Source organism: Pholis gunnellus (genome assembly GCF_910591455.1).
Source record: "Pholis gunnellus genome assembly, chromosome: 13".
NCBI lineage: Eukaryota > Metazoa > Chordata > Actinopteri > Perciformes > Pholidae > Pholis > Pholis gunnellus.
This window is the reverse complement of record NC_136540.1, coordinates 22,507,203-22,531,864: the sequence shown is the minus strand read 5'-3', so window position 1 is coordinate 22,531,864 and position 24,662 is coordinate 22,507,203. Positions and strand designations below refer to the sequence as shown.

General features: G+C 42.3%; 2 protein-coding genes across 2 annotated transcripts; both read left to right on the top strand.

Moving 5' to 3' along the window:
• The first annotated feature begins 3,231 nt into the window (after positions 1-3,231).
• Positions 3,232-9,470, top strand: ppp1r14aa (protein phosphatase 1, regulatory (inhibitor) subunit 14Aa). Its single transcript, XM_079172330.1, has 4 exons — positions 3,232-3,451; positions 5,722-5,802; positions 6,065-6,097; positions 8,146-9,470. Exons 1-4 carry the CDS (start codon positions 3,248-3,250, stop codon positions 8,317-8,319), a joined length of 492 nt encoding a protein of 163 aa, XP_079028456.1. The 5' UTR covers positions 3,232-3,247; the 3' UTR covers positions 8,320-9,470.
• Positions 9,471-12,520: 3,050 nt separating this feature from the next.
• On the top strand, positions 12,521-23,167 carry exoc3l2a (exocyst complex component 3-like 2a). Its single transcript, XM_079171543.1, has 13 exons — positions 12,521-12,617; positions 14,751-15,286; positions 16,302-16,519; positions 16,987-17,737; positions 17,844-17,958; positions 18,034-18,144; positions 18,226-18,326; positions 18,525-18,635; positions 18,718-18,853; positions 19,156-19,278; positions 19,388-19,543; positions 20,476-20,597; positions 22,528-23,167. Exons 1-13 carry the CDS (start codon positions 12,525-12,527, stop codon positions 22,847-22,849), a joined length of 2,895 nt encoding a protein of 964 aa, XP_079027669.1. The 5' UTR covers positions 12,521-12,524; the 3' UTR covers positions 22,850-23,167.
• The last annotated feature ends 1,495 nt before the right edge of the window (positions 23,168-24,662 follow it).

Sequence of the window (24,662 nt, the reverse complement as noted above, 5' to 3'; positions counted from 1 at the left end):
AACACTTGTATACTAAAAGAAGAAAAGCTCTAAACAAGTTAACAAAAAGAAATGTGTTTATTAAAAATAATTTGATGTAGATTAGTTCAGTAGACACATCATACTAATGTTCTACAATAAGAACATTTCATATCATTATGCCTTCAACACAGAAGCAGATCCACTGCTCAGTTTCTGGAGATTCTCCACGTGAAGTTGCTTTGCTTAAACTGTCCATATGGTAAAAGTAATGAGTCTTTTTCTGCACACTGTACACAAATAGGAACTTCCACCAAAAACATCAGCTCTGCTTTTGCCTCAATCCTCCATGTGCAGGTACATATTGACGAGTCCTATTCGTCACAGGGCTCGTCCACGCGCACATCCATAAAGTCCGAATAGAGTCACTCTTTTGTGGTTCACCGTAAATAATATTCAATGGCAGCGGAGAACGCAGCAAAGCCTCCGCATCCCAGAACCCCGGCCTTCAGACCAGCTGCAAAACAGAAGAACAACACACGTGAGGATAAAAGGAAACATCACAGCAAAATAAGTCAGTTTTTTAACTCATTTATCAACCTTGTTTCAACGTAAAATTACAGTTCCTCTCTGCTGATGTTTGACATCTGTCTTTATGATTTTCAATAATATTCCCATTGTATGAAATTATGAAAGTATGAAATTATCCTGCTGTGTTTTCTTTTTACTGATGCACCTAATATTTGACCAAACATTTTGTATTTGGTCTTTTGGGTGGTGTGTTAACTTAAAAAAACCCTCCCATAATGCCAAAGTGACCCAGCTTTGTAGCAGGGTTTTGAAATAAATAAGACACTTGAGTGATAAAGATGGAGTTTAAAACCGTGTCTAGGCGCTGCGGTACGAAGCGAAAGTCTGTACACACTGCGATGACACAGAGCTGGTTGGATATCGGCAAATATTCATAAACCTCCTGCGCATGACGGTGCGCTCTCGGGCTCAGAGGGGGTAGCATATACCGTCGAAAAAACGTACATATCGAGAGCTAAAAAATGCATGTATACATGTTATATACCAGATTAAACAGCAACATCTGAGCAACACTATCATGTAAGTCACTTTTTACACACTCCAAACACAACTATACACAACAATTACAAGCAACTAAGATGTACCACAATATCACATATTTGTCACCATGAGTTGGCGAGCTGTGCACTCCACTTCGATTTTCCATCACAAAGCTAACGGCTACACGGCCGAGCAATACATCGCAGAGCATGAGAATTCAACACAGAAGCCAGAGATATCAGAATGTATCTCCGTGAAACAAGTACAGAGCTGTGAGCAAACAAACGCCAGAACAACAAACTGCTTATCCAAAAAAAAATCCAAGCAGGACCTTACCTTTACGAAGAATCACGAAAAGACCGGCATAATTCCCCGTTTTGGGGCGAAGGGGTCAGCCTTTTGGTGAATGGAATTTTAGGCTTGGGGGTGCGGGGCGTTTTTTCGATTTTTACTGGCTAAAGACTCTGTCAATCAACACCGGGCTTCTACAACCGCATTCCTAATACTCTGACGCGTCTAAAATGGTGTCATTTTCTAAAATTGACCAATCATAAGGCTTCCTGAGCTTCCAACACACAGCCTTAGAGAGGATTCTGGCTCTCAAAATGATGCCAAACTGCTGTGTTAGGTTAGATTGAACACTATTAGTGATAAAACAAGTGAAATATATAGTTATATAGTATATAAAATTAGAATGGAACAGCTTCAACAGCTGGTTCCAAAATGAGAATTTGGCTTGACCTCGCTTGACCTCTCCGTAATTAAAACCTCTATATCGTTGGCTTGCTTCACTTTATCAAAGCCAAATCTTTTTTGTGAGACTACTGGCATGTTCTGCTATGATTTGGGAGAGTTTTTAGGCTTTCAGCTGCATTATTTCAAATAAATAATATCAATAAAAGTGCTTTTTTTCCAGGCGAACCTGAAAACTTTCAATTTGAGCTGTGTGCCATCTTCATTTCGTATTAACCAGTAACATATACACTGATATTTACACATCTGATCAAATCTCATAAGTGTTTCTGTTATTATAACATCAAAATTATTCAAATAGACCTCGTAGTTAGAGATTTACACTCTCTTTAGTATGGATATGACATTTTCGAGCAGAGGCCTAAAAATAGGGCTAGAGTTTAAGAGGTGTTAATTAAGTGAGTGACGTTAACATTATATCTCCTAAAATAGTTTGCCAACAGTATCTAGCCATCTGGCTAACATTAGCTATCAGCTTATATTAAGCTAGTTAGCTAGCTGAATAACTGAGTTAGTGATAACATTGAATGAATGTGTCTGCTAGCTGATGTTGGATAGCTAGCTAGCTTCTTTGTTTAACTGCCTGGGTTGTTAAATTATGTTCTGGCCATCATGATGAGCGTTATGTGAAGGAAAGTTGGTTTATGTTAGCATTCGTGAGCTAGCAAACACTCGGTTGGTCAAGTCTAGCTAGCTATCTTGGTTATATTTAATTAATTGTTCGTCAGAAGTGGCGCGAAAGTGCGTAACGTTAACGTCAGTGTGTATGTTGAGGTGTACGAAAGAGAGACAGATGCGCTTAGAGCAGACAGGTGTGGGCAATGGGAAGAGAAATAGTAAGTATCGTTAAGCGGTAACGTTATTAAATGTAAAGTTTGTGTTAACTTTGTTTGATTTGTTAAAGAAACTAAGTGTGCCATTAACCTACATATAACTAATATAAGCTAGCTGTTTATAATTGGCTTGAACAGGGACTAAAACAGGTTCTTTAATCACAGTTGACTTTGATAACAGGGCTTTCCCTGCCATTATGCTATAAGGAAGGACCTTTCTGCACATGAATATTGAAAACAATGTGGAGAGCTTCAGGGCCCGTGTGTCTGGCGTTGTCTCTCCTTCTCCTCTTGCGCATGCAGGCAGGCAGGAGGAGAGGAGATGCTGCTTCCAGCCTTTGTAATGCACAAACAGATATAACATCAAACCAGAAACCTGTAGTATCAGATAATACAACACTTTATGGGCTATATTTTAATGCAATTTAATCATGCAATGGTTCACTTGGCTGTTTGTATAGAAATCCTGTAAATAAACACCCCAAGAGGGAAAAAAAGGCCTCTGCTCAGCAGTCTGTGCCGTCGTCTCCTCCCAGTCCAGTCCAGTGCTCTCTCTATCTCTCTTTCTCTCTCTCTCCTCCTGTGTTTGAAAAGGGGGGACGCGAAACCAGTCGGACCAGTCCAGAGCAGCCATGGCAGCCGATCGGACTAGGCCGACACACAAGGAAACAGACGAACTCCATTCATCAGATCCGGAGTTGTATCAGGACCTCGGCGGTCCCATCCCGAAGAGGCACGCCCGGGTTACCGTGAAGTACAACCGGAAGGAGCTGCAGAACCGGCTGGACTTGGAGAAGTGGATCGACGAGAGCCTGGACCGGCTGTACTCTGGTCAGGTGGGTGGATGAGCAGCAAGCAGACCAGATAGGGAACTGCTTAGGCTGCTCTGCTTTTTTAGAATATTACCCACTGTGTTATATAATAAGACAAACAATTCTCAAAAATATTTTTTGTAGGTGTAACTCCCTACAGTAAAACATGGCAAGAACCTTTAAATATAAAGTAATTATACTTGAACAAGAGTGTGACATGAAGGCACATTGGGATGACACAGTCCTGAGACTCAGCTGCAGGCCTCCATGTGGGTGATCTATGGGGTGGACCTGTGGACAGGAGAGGTGGGGCAGCCTGGTTCTCCTTACAAGGTCATAAGCATCCTGTAGATTTGAGGTCCACATCTGTCCCCTTCTCGGAGATCTATATCTTTCTCGGGGCTGTCCTTACATGGGCAGTGTGGAATGGAGAGAAGGATGAACGATTTGGAATAAGGGAAAGGTTACGGAGGAAGGAAGGCGTTGTATAAAAAGGTCCCAGGAGGAGGTAAACAATGCACATCTGGCTGCTGAGGCACCCGGCGGGAGCAATTTGTGGTCTCTAATGACGGGGACATGGAGAGGGGACATGCATTTTTTGGACATTAAATGCAGGGTTCGTGTTGTGAGAGCCAAATATGTTGATTGCGAGAAAAATAGAATTCAGGAGATCATCTCAATGATGAGGCAGCTCTGTGAAGCAAAAAGGAACAGGGCCCAGCTTTCAAAGAGAGCCATGGCATATTCACATAAAGCGCCTATTAAAACCATTGATTATATGTAAAATAAAGGAGCAAATGGTTCTGAATATGATTTATAAGGGAAATATCATGCTAATTTTCAGGTTCAGTCGTGTGTTTTGGGCTTCTACTAGAACATGTTTACATTCTTAATTGTTAAGAACCTTTGCAACGGTAGTTGTCAAGCTGCCGTGGGTGGAGATACTCTGACTGGGGTCGGTATATTCTAATGAGCCTATATGTGACATAGGAAGAGGAGCCTAATCTGATTGGGTCGTTGAATCACATGTTTTCTGATTCAAGCAGCCCACAAAAAAACTGTCCGGGTCAGCTTATTTCACAGTTTGTGGGGTTGATGGGCACTACAGAATGCATTTGCACAAGCACTGAAGAAGTTACTTTTTCATGATGTGTCTCCTTTTTAAATATTTTAAATCTGTTTTGTATATTTAATATTCCCTTCTCCGTTCTCTACACTGGCTCTACAGGGCAATGAAAGGAACCTATGTTGAATAAACTTATTGTAAGTCGCTTTGGATAAAAGCGTCTGCTAAATGACTGTAATGTAATGTAATATGGCCAATTATGATAGCATAACTAACAGACAATTATGATTTTGTACAGATGAAGTTGGCTGGCTGTAGAGCTGGAGTCAGTGCAGTGATGTGGGCGGTTGCATGGGACTGTCCCTTTTTGCTCTGCTCAGCTGGTACAATGGCTGTTTGTTCAAACAGAGCGAGCCACTGTTCCAGTATTACATGAACATTGTTGCTGTTCAGCTCCCCAGAGCCTAAACATGCAAATGATGGATATGCAACGTGTTCAGGCTTCGGATGTTACACTCGATTCACACGCAGACTATCTCGTTGATCTCCATGAAGGTATAAAGAAAACTCAGTTTTTCCCCCTCACAAGTACCTTAAGGTAGACTGGAATGAAAATGAGCGTGAATCATTTAATGCTGCTTGAACTATTCCTTAAATACACAAATGTTATTTCTTGGCAGAAATGGAATATGATACTATGATACCATGATAAGTATGTTATCTTTAGTGTGAGAATGTAAGAATTGTTTTTGTTTGCACAAAATGAGCCGTTCATATTCATGTTTTCGGTCACGTTGTCGGTCACCGTGCTTCTCCTACACACTGGAAAAGTTTCAGTTGGTTGCAACCTGCAACAAAAAAAATCCTACTCACTGGTCCTTTTTAAAGAAATCAAGATCCAAAAAGTTTCAAACAATCCCCGATGTGTTTGGGTCAATTACAGGTTAACACGTATGACACAGAACATCTAGCATTTTCCATTTTAAGTAAAGATGCAGCTATAAAATAATAACTGTGTTTGAATATTCTACTTACTAGAAGTGTGATGTAAGTCTTGATGAAGCATTGGAATAATTGCTACTATATGGAGCAACTCTATTGGTTATATTTGAAGACACGAGGGAGGTGGGGAAGAGCAAGGTTCAATCAGTTGAACCAGATGATAGATGTGTGTGACATTGTGTATGGTGACTCATTAAGATTTGGTGTGTCCATGTGTTTGCATCAGGAAGGCGATATGCCAGACGAGGTGAACATTGATGACTTGATTGACCTGCCTAATGACGAGGAGCGAGTCACAAAGTTACAGGTAACATAACCTGCATGTGTATAATACTGCATCATTTTCTACTGCATTGCTATTGGTTTCATTTAACTTCACGATCAGAAGGTTTCTGCACCGAGATCAACGGATTTTGTTCAGAAAGTCACTCAAATGGACATGTTTTGAAAGAGTTAATATCATATTACAGTTTTATGGGAAACACTGTAGTGTTTATGGTAGAATATTGAAAATGAATATATGATTATGTGGCTGCTTTGTTACAACATAATCCCCCTTTTGTTGACAGGAGCTTCTCCGAAGGTGCAGTAGCAACACAGAGGTACGTTTTAACTCGGTAATGACATCTATTAAATTACATATTTAGTCATGATGCATTACATAATGCAATACAGTGTACCTGCGTACACACACACACTGTGTCACACGCACTTAAAGTGAAACTGTAGCTTCTGACACCTCGACCCACAGTCACTCCGCATCCCTCAACAATGGCTTTCTGTGCCCTCTCAGCCTTTCACTCTCCGTTTTAAGCCTGAAACAATTGAGTCTTTCTGGACTAAAGCGTTGGCCTCGCTGTGACCTGGTGGTCAGAGATGCAAACACAGTGAGAGCAGGGAGAGTCAGTGTAGCTGCTGCTTTCTTACTTCGACTTATTTTATTGGACTCTGATGTAGAGCATCGTTATAACATGTTCATATTCGAGTGTCTTAAACCAGCACTTAGTGTCCATATGTATATTGAAACAAGTTTTAGTTTGCTCTGCTCATTCCTCCTGTTTAAACTGAACATTAAAGCTCCAGTGTGATGAGATTTCGACACAGCAGCTCTCTACTTCCTTTTTTTTTTGTTATTGTAAAGTAGCCTCAAAATGACCAGCCAAGACTAGAATCAACTTTATTACTGCTGATTAATGTCCATAGAAAGAAAACCGAAATGAATCCGTAGTCAAACCAATGTTTACAGTCAGTATTTATTAAAGACCGGGGCTGCTTGTTTTGGCCACCTCTACTTGTGCTGTTGCCATAACACACCATATTTGGATACATCAGACTATAACTCACCGTTATACAAAGTAAGCAGTAGAAGAGGTGACCTCAAAGAAGTGTAGTTGTCTTGTGCATTGACATCACAGTCTGGTGACTTATTTTCAGTGTTAAAAAGTAACTCATGAGCAACACATTTACACCACAACTCAGAACAGTAGACAGAGTTGGATCTGCGTCGTCAGTGGCCTTCAGGTCATCCTCCCGAGACTCTGCTGCTGACTCTGCTGACACACTCAAAACACTTAGCAAAAATGGTGGAAATTACAAAACGCTACATTTATTTGCCAATATTTTTGGTGCTTCACTTCTAATTGCCGTTTGTTTAATACTCTGGTAAAGGCTGTGTTGTTTGTCATTTAATGTTGGTCTTGGAACAAAATGGTAGACTGCTTATCCAGCTAATTGGCCTTTACTGTAATAGTGGTTTCATTAATGGTGCCTGTCTACTGTGATTGAGATGTTTTTATATGAAGTACCTCTCTGTTGCATCCCAACTGGGATTTTGCCTAAATCCCTAAAAATGTCCACACACTTCTTCTGTAACGGTATACTTTACAAAAGCTCTTCATTTCTTTCTAAAAATGCCTAAATTCTGCAGGCATTGCCCATAATATGTGGAAAATATACTTTTATGTATATATATACTTTTATGTATATTTATGTACTTTTATGTATAGTATAGATTATAACAGTTTAACATCTTTTGAAACATGCTCCCATCTTACACACACCTCCTATTGACAGTCAGTGTTTGACAATGTTTATGAAGGAATATGCCAGTTGTATATTTCAGAGTGCTACGTCCATATAGACTGTCTTAGTTGAAATCAAGGATGTTTCAAGTGAAGCAAGTGCTGGAGAGATGAATGAAGTTACAGTAGTTAAAAAGTTCAAGGAAAAGGTTTTGTGATATCCTTTATTTTTCCGAATACCAATAAATCCCTTGAAAAGACCAAAAGCAACAATGTGTTCGACCGGCTCTCAGTGCTCTTCAACTTCCTGTCTGTAGCTCTAAGCCTCATTTTTCTGTGTGCTCTCATTTGAAAAAAAAAACAAACAGCTGGGCATTGAAGTTTTTACCAAATGTTATACAAACATGAGAAAATACTATAATTGATTTGCTGTGTTCGTGCCAAATGTCAACTTCAACATTGATATTAGATGAGCTATTGTGGGAATTGGGACTCGCATTGAAAATAAACCCGGATAACAAAAAAAGACTTACTTACATTGTCGAATAACGGATTGACTGTCACACTGACAAATGTAATAGACCAACTGAACCACTCACTAGCTCCATGTGACCCCTGCTCCTCCTCAGACCTTCATCACAGAGCTGTTGGGGAAGCTGGAGGGAGTTCACAAGCAGGAAGAGCTGCAGAGCGAGGGCATCGAGCATCCGGTCATCTGCCACAGCCACTACCGCCACGAGCCCTACCACTTTAACAACCCACAGCACTCCCACCCCACCGGAGGCCAGAACCAGACCCTCTGACGACCCCCCCCCCCCCCCTCCTCAACCAAGACACAGTGCACACTCTGCCATGACACCACAACAAAAAACACCAGTCTTGTTGGACCGTGGAAGGTAAAGAAGGAAAAAAATCTATTCTAAAAACTCACTAATTAAGACATTTTATCTTGTGGAGTCACTACTGGTTGCCTGGCAACCTCACAGTGATGATGAGGCTCCAGGAAGTCACTGCTCCTGACCAACAAAACACAGCCACAACATTTGTTTTTATAGTTCCCATAATGTCAAACCATTCCTTTAACCACTTGAAATAATAGAGTGCTGCAGGAATGAGTCCTAAACCTCCTGAAGAGGTTAGCGTAGATGCTAATAGCGTCAGTTTTATAAGAACTGGAAAGTATCTCCCGTGAAAAAAGAGTAAAGAACAACACTGAAGGCTTTTCTTGATAGAGAAGAGATTTACGCTCTTCTCCCGAGTTGCTTCATTTGATTGACAGATGCCAGGTATTTTGGTGCCTACCCTTTTCCAGACAGTCTCCAATGACAGCTGTTTTGTATTCGGTCAGAGCAAGTGACGTGGTCTAAAACAAACTCAAGACTTTGATCCAGGAGATCTCTCTCACATTGAATTTACCATTGATAGTTAGCGTTGTTATGCTTGTAACGCAACATAACGTAAGAAATTCTAGTTATTCTTTTACACTATTGCCCAAGGATAAGACATGAAATAGAAATAAAGTCTGTAGTCTAAGAGCAAGAGCTTTACTCTCCAGATGCCATTCATCACAAATAGTCAGTAGTCATACAGGAAGAAATGCGTCATAGAAATATTCATTTTTCCACTCACAGTATTCCAAAAGACAATTTATTCTCAGCACCAAAACGTGTAATTCTCACTTTTACTCGACTGGAACAAGTCATTATCTTACTCTTTATTAACATAGATTAATTAGATGCACATATATGATTTATTGAACATCTGTTAGATTATGATGGGAAGGAATGATATTTATTATCATGATTACAGGACAGACCCAACATACCAGTATGATGCGACAATATTGCAATATTTCACTATCATTCATCTCTTCTGTTTTTGAGATGTGTCGTTACATTCACTACATTTTCATTCTGTAAAGAGACACTAGTTGCTAATAAAACAATTTCTCTCACTGTGGGTGCATGTTTAATGTACTATGTTGTGCTTTGGCATGGAATGTGTGGATCAGCTGAACAGCTTGAAAAGGCAGTACCAGTTTCATAAGGGCTGTACAGGTTCATGTCATACAATATAATAGCAAAGATCCTGTCTTTGTAGCTTCCAATGTTCAGTTTGCTGACACTGTAGAGGTCATAATCTGAGTCTTTGGTTATTTGACTGTGTCTTATTGAAAGGTGTTTTCATTGTTTTGTATCTTAAGCAGAGTGGTACATGAGTTATTAGCATATTTCTTTCTGGTCAGGATGATCTCATCAAGCATTTGTAGCTATGACTAGGATAAATAATCATAAAAAAAAAAAATCATAGATATTCTACAAAATGATTTTGTCTGTCATCCACGTCATCTTGTACATAACTTGCATACTTCAGTAACGGCACTTATGTAGTTATTTCAATCCAAACTACAATATTTTCCGAAACCTAATCAAGTAGTTTTGTTGCCTAAACCTAACTAAGTTGTTTCCTGTGAAGACGGAAGTTCTTTTTTAAAAGACACAACCTGTGCAGGAGAGACGCAAGAGCACACATCAATATAGACAAAAGGCAACTGGAAGGGAAAGAATAATACAAAGCAAGATCCTAAGTAGGTGATTACATGCAACATCTGGGCCTATACAAAAAATGATGCCGGCCCTAAACTTTTACATACAAGTAAAAGAAAATCTTAGTAAAAACAAGTCACTTTTATCAAAAGTGTAATTCTTCTGCTGACCACAGTGACTCCTCAGTGTTGATAAAATATGGACTTCAATCACGTCTCCCCCACGATGCACTCCCTCAATGACTGAATCAGCCAATGGCTGAACTCCCAAGATGACCCATCATGGCTGCCTCACATCAGTCATCACATGCTTCACTGTGGACCTTGTCATGAATACGATTTTCCCAGATCGCCCTAGTAGCTGACATCCATGCTTGGATTACGGCACCTTTTTGCATGTCTGTATTAATACCTGTAAAATACTCCACGTGCCAGGAACAAAGCTTGAGTAGGCATAGGCATGTTGCCTATGGCGGGCCTTTACAGACCCCAGCTCTGCACTTCACTTTGGCTGCTGAAGGCTGTATAAAACGTTAGAGCCCGGACTCTTCTTCTCTTCCCTGGAGTCAACATAAGTGGAAAGCCAACTGGAATCCAACCAGAGTGAATTTCCCTGGTGTGACCGTGAGTAAGCCGTGACTCCGGTGCATGTGAGACTTCATCCTGCCAGGAAAATCACCCCGCTAATCTAATCCGTGCTACTCTTTATAACCACAGAGGTTAAGTCAAAATAAGTGACTAATAAGCCTGTTTAGAAATTATTTTTATCAATGTTTCTAACAGCGAGTAGCCGCGATTTGGGCATTGGGTTTGGGCGTGTTGTTCAGGGACAGATTCAGTGATTTAAGGCGATCAGGCAAACACTGTTGTGCTTTACTTTTCAGCCTTTGTCTGAGAAAGTTGGCATTGGCAGTGGTAGAAGAAGTACTCAGAACATTTCTACAGAAAGACTAATAACTATTAATAGTAAAACTATTTATACCGCAAAATAAAAGTCCTGCCTTCAAATGTTCAAATCGAGTGAAAGGGAGACATTGTCAGCACAATGGAAATGTACTTGAAGTCTGCTCAAGGTGGAGTTTTCAATAGACTAAGATGCTAGTATAACGTATATTAATACATTATATTTGAATTGTTATATTTTGTGAAACAAATCTGAATTTGCAAACATAACCACGAACATTTCAAGGACACGGGAAGTACGGTTGAGTGCTTTGGGGGCCTTTTGTGGGTTATTTCGAGGTACAATGAGTCGGAGTACAGTCACATAATTCAGTTTGGCTGTTTGGCACTGCACTAGTCTAGTAACATGCAGGTTAAGAAGCATGAAGATTGTGCTTGATTTGCTCAGTTAGCATTCTCTAGTTGTACATTTCTCCCCACATGTTTTTTTAAATTTAATTTTTAGCTATTTATTTATTATTATTATTATCATTATTTTGTCTTTGTCAAGAATATATGTGATTATGCTGGGACAACATCCAAAGTCTTTGTTGTTTAATTTGATTTTAATGTTGATTTGTTCTGTTTTGTTATTTAAAAAGGAAAAAAGAAAGTGGGGAAAAAAAAGAAGCATGAAGAAACAGCTAAAGCTCATGTTGGACTACGGGTTTGGCTGCTGAGGACTCGACAGAAGTCAAACGTTTGAATGAGACACAACACACGAGGAGACAGATTGGTAGATAGTTGGGTCGCTCACTGGAGTGGGATGCCGTCTGTTGTCCTACACCAGACTGTACACTAGGTGGCAGTGTGGAGCCACGGTGAGGAGCATACAGGTCTGTTTGGCCCCCCCGTAGGGTATCTCTTAAGTTTTTGCTTTGCTTGGTTATTTTGTTTTTAATCGCACACACATCTCATATATCCTTCAACTGTTAATGTTCTGTTCTCTGTGTGACCTTGACGCTCTGCAGTAAAGCACAGACAATAAAGCAGCAGCACCACCAGTGTTGACCGTCTCTTTAACTCGTATCAGTCCACTTAAAGTCTTCCGCTGAGGAAGATGACACTGCCGATGAGGTATGAATGGAATTTGGGACTCAAGGCCACTGAATCTCATTACCTACAGAAATTAGTCACGATGAACACACACACACACACACACACACACACACGCACACACACACACACACACACGCACGCATGCAAACACACAGACAGGGTGTGTGTGAAGCTGATAAACACAGAAAACAACTGCAGGGGAATGTGCTATCCTATCCTCTACTGTATCCAGTTAGTGTAATTAGAAGGGTCCCCAGGGTGCAGAGGGGGCGGAGGGGGCGGAGGGTCAGTGGCATAGGGAAGAGGGGGGGGGAGAAAGGACGGGACGGGCCTTTCCTCAGGAAAACATATCACCTTCCACCACAATAGAGCCCGTCAGGAAACCACAGGCAGCCACATTGCTCTCTTGAGTCACCGAGTACTCGTCGGACACGCTCTCACACTCATCTGTCGTACACACGCATGCAACACACTCCACAGACCTGGCAGCCCGCACAGCCCAGCACACTCCAGGATGACACTGTGCTGAAAACACTGCAAGTTCAATCTCACCGGGTAAGTGTCAATGTTCAAATGATTATGTTTCTCTGTGGAAGTTAGTGTGTTTGGACATTTTATTTAACACACACAAATGGGGTCCCTGGACATTATGTTGTGTTCCCTTTAAATAGGTTGGAAACAGTTGATAAAATTAGGGAAACATGTTGTCTGAGGGAGATTCTGGTTTAATTAGCTTTGAGGATGTTTTGAACTTAATGAGCGCTGAATTGTGTCAACGGTTCTATAAAGACGGAGAGCCCTTAAGGATGTCTCCTCTTATCATGTCACCTTTTGTTTGTCATAAACACCTTTACAGTGTTTCCCTGAGATGTCTGTTAAACAGTATGAAGAGGAGTCATTGAGTGGTTTCAGCACCACACAAAATGGTGGAAGGCTGTGTTCAATAATAAAGATTAGAAAAGTTACACACATGCCACAGAGGCCAACTGCATAAAAGCTGAGAAAACTATGGAAAGCAACATATGTGCTTCCTTTTCTGTTTTGGAAAGTTTGCCGTCATCCATATTACAAAATAAATTGGGTATGAACAAAGATGTTTGTAAGCAGAAAGTATCACCAAGCCAGAAATCTGTGGACATGAATTCTATTTGTTATGGATGTATTTCTATGACTAAATTATGTAAATGCCAGGACGTTAATTGTCCAATTGATTTGAGTATATAGAGGTCAGCTTGTTAGCACAAAGTCATTATTTTGAATTCAATCTCCCACTAAAAACAGACGGTTGTCCCCACTATCTACAGTGGAGCTGCTCAGTGGGCAGCAGCGGACTGTGTTTAGACAAAGAACGCTCCAGGTCTGTGCATTCAGAACTACATTGATGCTGAGGATGAAGAAAATGGATATGGATAAATAAATTTAATATCAGGAAGGTGGCCATTAATTCAGAATGTTAGATGTGCTTCACCCGAGAGTGATTCAAATCCAAATATGTACATTTACGTCCCCGCTCCCTGATTCTATTACGTTTTAAGCTCACATATTGGATACGATTATTTATTGAGGTTATATTATTGAATGTATGTGAAAATGTTTAAAAGTGAAACTACAGTAGAAATTCTCTTTGGATAGGTTTAAGAGTTTAAAATGCTGTAATTCTACATTGGGTGATGACTAAGATCACAAATGTCAAACACACCAATGTTAAATGAAAGGTTCATATTCATATATATATATATATATATATATATATATATACATGTAGAAAAAAACATTTAAAGTTACATTTGAAGCAGTTTGAGTTATCCATCATCCAAAGTCTTTATTGTGCAAAAGTCGGGTTTTTTGTTTCCTCACAGGCATATTCATAGAAAAGAAGACCATTTGATCTCTACTAATCAGACTTATATTAGCGTTAGATGGAATGTATTTTTGCACATAATGATGATTCTTTACTGTTTTACTATACATATGACATGTGTGTTGTTTTAGGATGGACTTTACCAAATGTGAGGTTATCCTTTAAGTTGTGTGGCAGACTCAACTATTTAAACAACAAACTTTAAACAAAGATGTCTCTTGGGATACACTATATCCATAAAGAGAAAGACCAAAATGCACATGTCTCTGGCATTTCAATCTCAGTCTAGGCAACAAAAGTTATTTAAAAAAATCTTTAACATTTCACTCTAAATTGGGCCTTTTTAAATAAAATACATATTTCCCAAATCAGCAGGTGAAAGAAAACCATTCTTATTTACTATCATTACATAAACTATTTATTTCTGAATAATGTAATATTTCTACAAGGCGTAAGGTCAGCACGTGTAAACGCAGCAATATTTTTAATACATATTTCCTATTTGCTAAGGGAAGTGCATTGCATAACCAGGCATGTGAACGGATGTTTTTGCTCAAAGTTATATAAACTGTCTAATGGCTGATTTAGCAACAGAAAAGTTTTCCACGTCTCATAAGTTCAATTCCCTATGCACTGAAAGGATGGAGTCATGTCTCGATATCCTGCTTATTTATGCAAGCAATATTGCAATATGAGGTTGCTCTAGTTTTGTGTACCCGCAGGGGGGGTCATTCATTTGATAATCAGTTGCTAATCAGTTGCTCGTATATATGACCTTTTTGTAACTGAACATTAGGGCAAATTCTGACATTGTCCTTGTTTTGCAGTTTGGTAAAATCTCAAGTGCAACCATGCCCATTCTGAAAAAGCTCCCGGGAAGGTCCAAGAGCTGCCAGGAGTTCCCCAGAGCGAACGGTGAACTGATCCTGCCCCGGCTGGACTTAAATGATCTGAATGACCTGAAGGACCTGAGCAGGAACTTAAACCCCTTCGAGGACGTGGACCTGTACGACGACGAGAAGCACGGCGGCGACATGGGCCTCATCATGGGGGAGGTCAGAGGCAACCTCCAGCTCAGATCCTGCCGCGACGGAGAAGAGGAGGAGAACGAGGTGAACGCAGAGAGGCACGGGGCCGGAAACCCCAAAGGGAAGCCCCTCAGGGGGACCCTGGAGCGCATCTGTGGAGTGTCGCCCCTCAAAACCCTTGGAAAGCTGGGAAAGGGGCTACGCATATCTGGACGTAGCGTATGGGGTAACAACTCTCCCCACTACACCCCCGGAAACTCAAACAGTCTCCCACCAGAGAGGGAGAAAAGGAAAGGACTACGCAGGGGCTCCGAAGGAATTATGACCCTGCTCCGGTGAGGAGGGGTGGGGAGGAGGAAGAGTTAGAACCTGAGAAGATTCTGTCATTGAATTGTGGATTTATGGTATAAAATAGTAAAAAGTGCTTTAGCTGCTGTGGATGACATGTCTAGTGGAGTGCACACAAAAAAAGTAAAATGATGCCTTTGATTAAGATATACTTTACTATATTACTTATATAATATATATATATATATATATACTATACTGAATAAACCCAAAGAACCACGAGATTAAGAAGGAAGAAAAAAAAGATGGAGCTGTAGAAAACCCTTTGTTTAAGGGCTAAAAATCGATCCATTATTTCATGAAGTAGAATGAGATCGTGCAAAAGTCTTACAAAAGCAAATTTTCAGGAATCATTTTAAGGCAAAAAGGCCCCTTACAAAAAAAGCCAAACAATCAAGTAATGCAACTATTACAGAAAAACTGTAAAGTAATAATCCAATTCAATTTATTTGTATAGCCCAATATCCCAAATTGGCCTCAGAGGGCTTTACAATCGGTACAACATACTACATACTCTGTCCCTCTGTGGAAAACTCTCCCAAAAAAAATTATAATAAGAGAGCCCTTTTGAACAGCAGTGCATCAGCAGAGCTCTAACAGTGTGAATAATTAGCCTCCGAGTCCCAGAGGAGAAGCTAGCGTTGCTGCTGGTCAGTGATAGAATAGCATATAGTGTGCTTATTTCCTGAGGCATTATGTAATATGCAACTTGTTGATCTACGGAACCTCATTTGTGTTTCAGCGACTTGTTGATTACTTGCTGCATTTACTCAATGCGATTATTTTTAACCGAAGCAGTCATGCTCACAGTTTTGTGTTGAGTATGTGGCATTCCAAACATAGCTGCTACCGGGCCAGACTGTCGAGTACATTACAAACCTCAATTCTCTTTACTGTTCATACGTTCCTGTATATGCAAAAATCACACGGTCTGATAGTGTGCCTTGTTTTCTCAACGGAAAATAATTTATGTTCTCCGTTGCTGCTGTGGAAACTGTGCAGGATTACAGGTCGACACAAGGAGGAGCGCAGAGAAAGCCTGCCCTGCGGGAACCTGAGCACAGACGGCGAGGCGGAGGCCTCCAGACGGCCCTCCTTCCTCAGGATGGTCAGTCTGGGCAAGCTGAAGAGGGAGTCCATGTCAGACAAGGCGTCCCAAGAGGCCGAGGAGGAAACAGAGGAGGAGGAGCCGGCGGTCAAAACCAGAGAGCCACTCTCAGGTAACAATCAAGGAGGCATCAGGTGTAAAAGGTCCAGGTCAAAAGTTTTAAAACCATGACCTAGAAGAATCTGGCTTTTGCAAGGAGTTCCCCTTAGAACTTTGCTCTTCCTGGTTAAGCTTCGGCAGTACTTCCTCCAAATCCTAAACAACTCTCTGATGAGGCTGAGAGGTCCCCAGATCCCCGAGACACTGGGTTCACCACCAGACTGTGAAATCAGGAAATGACTGCACTTCCTGCCACCCCAGGTTCCTCTAGATAGAGGTTCGATCAGGCTACTTTTCACAGGCTCCACAGGGAGCCTCGCTAGGAGTAGAAGAGAATGAGCAACAAACAAGCCTGTCAGGCACACGCACAGCTACTCAATAACCATAAAACAGATCTCTCAGTTTGCTGGTCAACCCTCCGTTTTGTTGCAAATAAACACAGCTGCCTTTTTTTTTGCCTTTCTCTTCTTCTCTCACCAGTGCTGGAGATCCTACAGTTGGTCAACCACAGGGACCTTCTCCTGGCTGACACACACATTCAGGAGCTGGAACGAGAGTGTGAGCTGCTGTCTCTTCTTCCGACCGCGGCTGCTTCAACCCTAACTCCTACCCTTAGTCCCAGCACCCCTTCCAGTATGACCCCCTTATCATCCTCACCTTTCGATGACTCCCTCAGCTCCAATGCATCATTGGACTCAGGCCGGCGGAAGGCCAAGGACGTGGAGCTCCTGTACGAGGCCCTGCAGAGGGAGATGTGGGACGTAGTGCGGGAGTCTCTCCGCCAGCCCAGTGCTGGGCCCAACCTCGGGCTGGTGGTGCTGGTGATCCAGCAGGAGGAGCATGCCGATGCGACCTGGGCCCTGAGAGAGGAGACCAAGACAGAGCAAAAGGCCCCCCGGATCCAGGCCGGCCAGCGTCCCCGACGACTCAAGATGAAGTGGAGGCAGGCCGTGATGGAGGCGGCGGACTGGAGCCTGCCGCATCAGGTGGACACCCAGGCGGGCCAGCTGGCCTCGTACCTGGAGCGCCTGAGGAGTCGGATGGTGGACGACCTGGATGCAGCGAGGAGGAATGCCGTGTCCATTTACCCGGAGGAGTTTGCTGCCTTCCAGGTGTACGTGGACAGTTACCATCGAGCCGTGGCCAAACGTCTCCGGACCATCACCAGGGGGCCTCTGCAGATCACTGATGTCTACTCTTTACTGGACTGGTTCTACAACATCTACAACAGGTAAGGTGCCTTATCAGACAGTGAACCTCACATGTGATAAGGTAAGGATGATACTACAAACCTGGAAACTGGACTTAATTAGTAACGAGTTCTCACTTTTGACCAGGGATGTCCTAGGAACCATTGGCACAACCGCACCCATCAACTATGCTCCACTGGAGCCCATCCTGCCCCAAGACACAGTGGAGCGTCTGGAACAAGACTGCATCAGTATCGTCAGGGTGAGAAATGCTCTTTTCACAAAGTTGTTATTCTGGATAGTAGACAGGTTTTAAATTCACGCTGTGATTTTTCAGGAGAAGGTGACCATAGAGCTGATTCAGGTTCTGGATGAAGAGGAGAGGCGATGGGCCCAGACCCTGCACATAGAGGAGTATCAGTCCCACCTAGCACGCTCAGTCATCCAGGTAAGTTGTCATTTTCACTGTGAAATGTCCCTTTAGCCTAAAATGCAGCTGTCTTATTGCTCGTGCCTTTCTCAATTCCAGAGGTTGAAGGTGGACTTGGACAGATCTACATCTGTCAACCAGTTTCTAGGGGCAAGAGTGGCTCGTTGTAGTCTTGTTGGACTGGCTGACTTTCTCTACAAGTGAGTATATGCAATCAGTGAGGCATAAATCACTGAGGAACTGTTTGCTGAACTGATTTAAGGATATCTTGAATACAGAGCGGGGGGGGGGGGGGGGGGGGGGGGACAAACACCAGTGTTTTTATAGGATTGGACATGATTGCTCATTTCTAGACTGTATTTGCATTCAGTAGGTTTTCATAAAAGCTCTGTGTTCAGTTTCCAGAGGAAGGCGGAGATGTTTCATGAGACCCAGGCAGAATTTGGAGACAGAGGGGACGGATATGTCTCCAGGACCATAGCTTTGGTGAACTGCTGCCCTCCTCTCAGGTAGATTCATTATTCAACTGAAACAAATTTCTATTTCCTGCAGCAATTTGTCCAGCTTCCTTTTCTCCTGTGTTTCCTTAAGAACCCTAGTGGAGCGCTGCAGGCAGTGTGACCCACAGGGCAGCGAGGAGACAGCGCAGAGAGCCAACTCCTCCCTGGACAGGATCATCAACCAGTCAGTAAGGGTGCTGACCGACAGGCTGTTTGAGCACATCAGGGTGTGTAAGCCTCATCGCAGTCCTTAAAGCGGAACTATGCCCATTTTAGAAAATTCAGTCATGTTGAACCTACAGTAAAAGAAAATTCCCAAATCCAAAAGCACAAGCTTATTACAACCCTGCTACAACCTCAAATGGTGGATTTCTATTTTTGTCAGAGCATTTGATTTATTGATTGCTGTCAGGATGTGAAGAGAATTACAACAAATACAACAGAAAATGTTTTTGAAGCAGCTAGCCATCAGCAGAGTACTTGAGTAAATGTCTTCTGTTAATCAGAGCTTGGTCTGTTGTCGTTCCAGCCTTTCTTTGACAAACTGATAAAGAGAAAATGGCTGAATAACACCGAGGCCTTTGAGGCCATTGAAGCCAGCATTAAACAACACTTCAAGAAATTCAGAAGGATGGACTCTCCGCCTTATCAGGTAATACTTGTTCAATGGATCAGAGGTGATGTTTAACACTTAACAGCATTTGCTTGAATGTCATATGTAACCAGTCAGTGATTGGTTGTTTTTACTGACTGACTGACAGACCCTGGTGGGAGAGGTGCACCGGCGGGTCCTGGTGGAGTATGTCCGAGCCATCATGCGGAGACGGGTCATCTGTACATCTTCCAAGATGAGAAAGAGAATGGCTTTCCGCCTCCAAGATGAGGCCAAACAGCTGAAAGGACTCTTTAAGGATCTGGTAAGTCATGTCATTAAAGCCTGGATACCCAATGAGCAACAAACTACTCTGCAGTACAGTCAAGACCTCTAGAAGGAGAATTAAAACCCAATGCATTCAAAACAGAGCTAATGATTGCTTTTCAGGAAGCCCTGAGCATCATAAATAATTCCAACTTGCTGATTCTCAAAAACACTGAGCAGAGCTGGCACAGGGAACACAGAGTCTGACCCTTGAGCTTCCTAGGTCAGAAATAACTCAGACAGTGTTGATACAGCAGCAAGCTCTGAAAAATGGCTGCCATCAGTGAGATGGAGATGGATGGACCGGGCTTACGTTAGCACTTGCCAGAGGGGGGAAGTTAGTGTAAAACAACTGGGCCTGACAGCGTGGCGTTTGCCCCCTTTCTGTGCGCGAGTTCAAACAAGTGTCCGTCACCTCAGCTGACAACAGGAAGCCGCTGTGTTCAGGAGGAACTTCCTGTTCCTGTCAGCTAGCCGGCTTTGATGTGGCTCTAGGATGGCCTTGATGGCCTCTTTCGCCATGGAGTGTCCGTGGAAACTGGGGGGGGGGGGGGGGGTTGAGTTTTTAATGGCTGTCTAAAAAATACTTAGTTATTTTTAGTGGATGCCAAGCCAGAGAATTCTGCTTTCTTTTTTCTGAATGTTTGAAGGAAAAACACGTCCTAGAAAAACAGAGGTGGAGCTTTGTTATTCGCTCAGTCAATCAGCTAAATGTTTGGCCTCTGGCCTTTAAAGGCATTAATCTGCGTTTCCTCTGAAGGCTTCTTAAAAGCACTAATCGGGTGAAGAGGTCATTTGGACCTGCGATCACGAATGCGGTTGAACGAATTTCCAAACATAATCAAATTTAATGCTGAATTCTATGTTTTTATGGCAATGAATACTTGTTGTGGTCCACTAATGAAAAATTGTCGTTGCTCTCTGCTTCAGGAATCAAGTTCCTCCTGGTTAGACAGCATCATCTGCCACCTAGCTGACATCATTCTCCTGGAGGACACTCCGTCCATCCAGATGGAGGTGGCCGTCCTGGTGAAAGAGTTTCCAGATATACGGTGAGCAGTTTAGCAAATTAACAATGCTGGGACATTTCTGTTGCAACCAGGAAACAGATCCTCTCTCTACTGTACCCCCGAAGGCCCTATATTCTTTTATGCTTATTGCTACACATTTGCAGTGCTGTTTTTGGCACTCTGCCAAAGCATGGAAAAAGTAAGACTATGTCTGTTTTTTTTATTTTTTTTGGTCACAATGGATCAAAACAAGGAAAAGGAGTGCGGAAACATATCTACATTAACGGTGCTATTTTTGGAGAGGCTAGCGGGTCTGTTTTGAGAATGGATGAGGCCTCGAGGGGATGGAGAGAGGGGGGGGGGGGGGGGGTCCCAGTCCAAAGAGGGCTGTTTGTGCAAAAACTCAGGTGACGGTTGGCAACTTACGACCGCGCGTGACGCACAACTCTCAGCAGAGCAGACAGGAAGCTGCCGTCGAGTACTTCCTGTTCCTGCCACCCTGCAGGAGACAGACTGGTGCCACACTTGGAATCAAAGAGGGAGAGGTGTGGAAGAGGAGGGCAAAACATAGGAGTTCAGACCTGGAGACATGCTAACTCACCGCTTGACTCACCCCTTTTGTTTACCGCATGGCATCCCCTGCTGGTATTTTAGGAGATCAAAGGCTGCCACCCTTTCTTGAGTTTTTCTGGGTGCTTCGTTAAACTGCAGCAGAGTCCGTTCGTCCACACTTTGCTGTGCCTACACATGGGCATACAAGTCAGCACTTCAAACACAGACCCTCTTTTTTCAAACGTGTACTTAAATGCCAACTGCTAACTCGATTGCTTTGTAGATCAGACATAAGCCATTGAGAAGTACAGCTTTTGGGTCCCAGTATCTTGACACTTCATATGACACTTGCTTTCATTTCAGCAAACACTTCATCACTTCAACACAAATTCATTTCATTCAGATTTGATGGTTTGTTGTCGAACCCAGTGAGACTACAAAACGTCATCACTAGAACACTAGTCCTCCTCTAGCTTAGTGATGGCGACCTGAAGTCATGTGACCCTGGTGTAGTTTGTTTACATTTTTACTTCTGGTGATTTCATTCACACTTCAAAAATCATAAAAAGTGGTGTTTAGTCAGCCACATCGCGGGGCAGTAGTAATTATGACAGGCGCAAAGGAGGAAGTGAGTTGACATAGCATAAAGAGCGACAAAGTCCGCGTTGGGAGGAGGTCGGGATAGATGGATGTGTGAAACCAATAGTTACGTTGACCTATTTGAAGTTATATGTAACGTATTCAACTTACGTCATGCATGTAACATAGCTAATTTACACTCGTAACCCAGGCTACATAACAAACATTCTTATTTAAACCAACCATGATCCTTTCCTTAACCGAACCAAGTAGTTTTGTTTCAATTCACAACGTTAACCACATGCTTGAATCGGAGGCAGTTTTGCAACATGCACAGCTGGCACTCACCAGCGGTCATGTATTTCGTTTTGGGATTCATCTGCAAACAACCTGTTCCGTCGATTAGGTATCTGGATGTGTTGGATTTTTCACAACCTGGATAAACAAGGATTGCAACGTAACAAGTACTATGCGTAGTTAAATGCAATGTGGCATGATGCTAAAGTTGTTTTTAGAAAACTGCAAAAAAAGAGACACAAGCAAAGACAAAGAAATATAAATATATATTTAAAATATGTACAAACACAAGTTGTTCTTATTATTGTCTTACATCCAATAAATAAAGCATAATGATGTATTAACATAAAGACCCTTATGAAATGTGCCTTTGTAGAAAGTGGAACCAAATGTTCTGTTCCTTCAAGAACAGAACATTTGGTTCCACTTTCTACAAAGGCTCTGACTCAGACAGATGCGACAGCCTTTGACGACACCAAGCAGACCCAATTTCCATTAACACCCGTCTCACCCCCTTTCCTCCCTGTATCCTTCCTCCCAACAGGAAGAAGCATGTCTCCACCCTGCTGAATATAAGAGGGATGATGCGGCAGGCTGAGCGCCAAGAGATCCTCAACATCGTCAAAGACTTTGAGTGCCGCAGTGGCCTGGTGTGCCGGGACCGTGCCCTCTTCTCCGACATTCCCATCACCTCGGAGGTGCACTGCATCAGCCTGGGCCTCCTCCGCCTCGCCATGACCGTCTCCAACTGGTTCTCAGAGCACCGTCCCAGGCGGAGCCGCGGGACAAGGGGCAGAGGCGCGACGCCTAAACCTGCCGAGGGCCAGAACATGGAAGACGTGAATAAACACCACAGAGAGGACTAGCGGCTGGCGTTCGTGTTAAGAGAGCGTTCACAGGCACACACTGTGAAGATAGCGATGAGATGTACATGCACCTTGACCAGAAACTGATTGCACCAAATATTGTTGCCAGAAACTTGAGCTCAGGTACTGCTCGTACTGTACACACTCACTGACATTTCTTCATCTCCACGTGTGCATTTTTTTTAATGTGAAACAGACTGCGCATCGTAATAATCACAATGATTTCTTATGCTGATCTACAGAAGCAAACAAGTGGTATCAAATATCCTGAAAATGTAACTTCTTCAGGCTTTTTTAGCTTTTAAAAAAGCCCCACATCATTGCAAAAAACAACTGCTATCAGATGCAAAGCAATATGATTTAGGCTGTTGTTTAACATGTATTTACTCAATATATACCCACTCTGGTATATAGACCACATGTATGCAAGGATATAGTGTATGCACATGGAAATGTGTTGAACTCTCACTGTGAATGAAATGGATCTGTTGCTGGAAACATAATAAAAGCCCATTGACTGGGTAGACTAAACAGACCCATCTGCTCCGTCATTGTGTCTTGCATATTGGTTTGTCAACTGCTGTACAATTAATTGTCTTATTCTGCCTACTTCTAACTTTAGGTGCCTCTGAACGTGGGAGCGTCAGACACTAAGTTTACAGTTATGTTAAACAAAGGCACTTCAACAAACAGACGGTCTGACGCAGACCTACATGTACACTTCATGCCTTCATTGTTTATGTCGAGGATTTGGCCGCTTTGTTCTGAGATCTTGAAATATGTGGCTCCGCCGCGACTGCTATGTGACGCTCTAACCGCCGCACAGCGAGCATAGGGGTCACGCACCCCGAGGCCAACAACGGGATGTTTTTAGATAAACAAAGATTTCCTGTTGTCCACCGAGGTGCCAACGGATGCTTTTATTGGAACCAAGTTTACGTTATGCGCTAGGAGGGAACTTCCTCTCTACTGTTCAGTGTGCAGTGCAAAAGCAGCCACGGAGCCTTTTCATGTCCGAAGCTGCTAGTCGGCTTCTCAAAACAAAAGTCGGCCGGCCTCAGCAGGGGTCATTTTGCACAGTGACCTCTCTGGTTTTGCTGCTATTTTCAAGGTACTGGATTGTACGGCTGATGGTCGAACAACCTGGTCATGTGTTTGGGCATCTCATCGTCACCGCTCAGCAGTGAGGTCAGTGTGGTAAAGTTTAGTCACAGGTCATCCAGGGGACATGATGGTCCTCAGTTGATCTTGTTGATCCAATGCATCTATATACTAGATATGTTGCACCAACAGCTGGTAAACCTGTTTAAGTTTGGAAATAATTTAGTAATAAATGTGTAGTTTTTTTGTTTTTTAGAAATCTAAATCCCAGCACAATCAGATCATTAAGAGAAATGTGTTAAATCCTGTCTTTTTTCTTCAATCCATTTAAGTGTACCATGAAAGCAGAAAATATAATTTAAATGTTATTATATAAATCATTTAAAAAACTAAATTATTATTATTATTATTTATTATTGTCCTTAAGAGGTTTTCTTATTTAAAAAGTTAATTTACCCAAATCTTACATCTCTTCCTTCTCCCTCATGGAAATATCTAGAATCTATAAGTATGCAAATATTGGTAATGTCAAGTTTCCACATCACATTTGTGTAAGTTGAATACTGGACCACGATTGGCTCCCAAGCCGACGTCATAAATCCTACATTCCTTATTCTGCACAGTGAAGCTCCAACATCCCAGTGAAGTAACTAACAGCGAAACACAGTTTTGAGTGGAGGGAGTCTTTATATTTTAGTTTGACCCTTGTCTG

Coding starts and splice junctions, on each gene's coding strand:
- ppp1r14aa (XM_079172330.1), top strand. CDS start 3,248: ATGGCAGCCGATCGGACTAGGCCGACACACAAGGAAACAGACGAACTC. Junction 3,452..5,721: donor ACCGGCTGTACTCTGGTCAG/GTGGGTGGATGA, acceptor TGTTTGCATCAG/GAAGGCGATATGCCAGACGA. Junction 5,803..6,064: donor AGCGAGTCACAAAGTTACAG/GTAACATAACCT, acceptor TTTTGTTGACAG/GAGCTTCTCCGAAGGTGCAG.
- exoc3l2a (XM_079171543.1), top strand. CDS start 12,525: ATGCAACACACTCCACAGACCTGGCAGCCCGCACAGCCCAGCACACTC. Junction 18,327..18,524: donor CTGGCTGACTTTCTCTACAA/GTGAGTATATGC, acceptor CTCTGTGTTCAG/TTTCCAGAGGAAGGCGGAGA. Junction 20,598..22,527: donor AAAGAGTTTCCAGATATACG/GTGAGCAGTTTA, acceptor TCCTCCCAACAG/GAAGAAGCATGTCTCCACCC.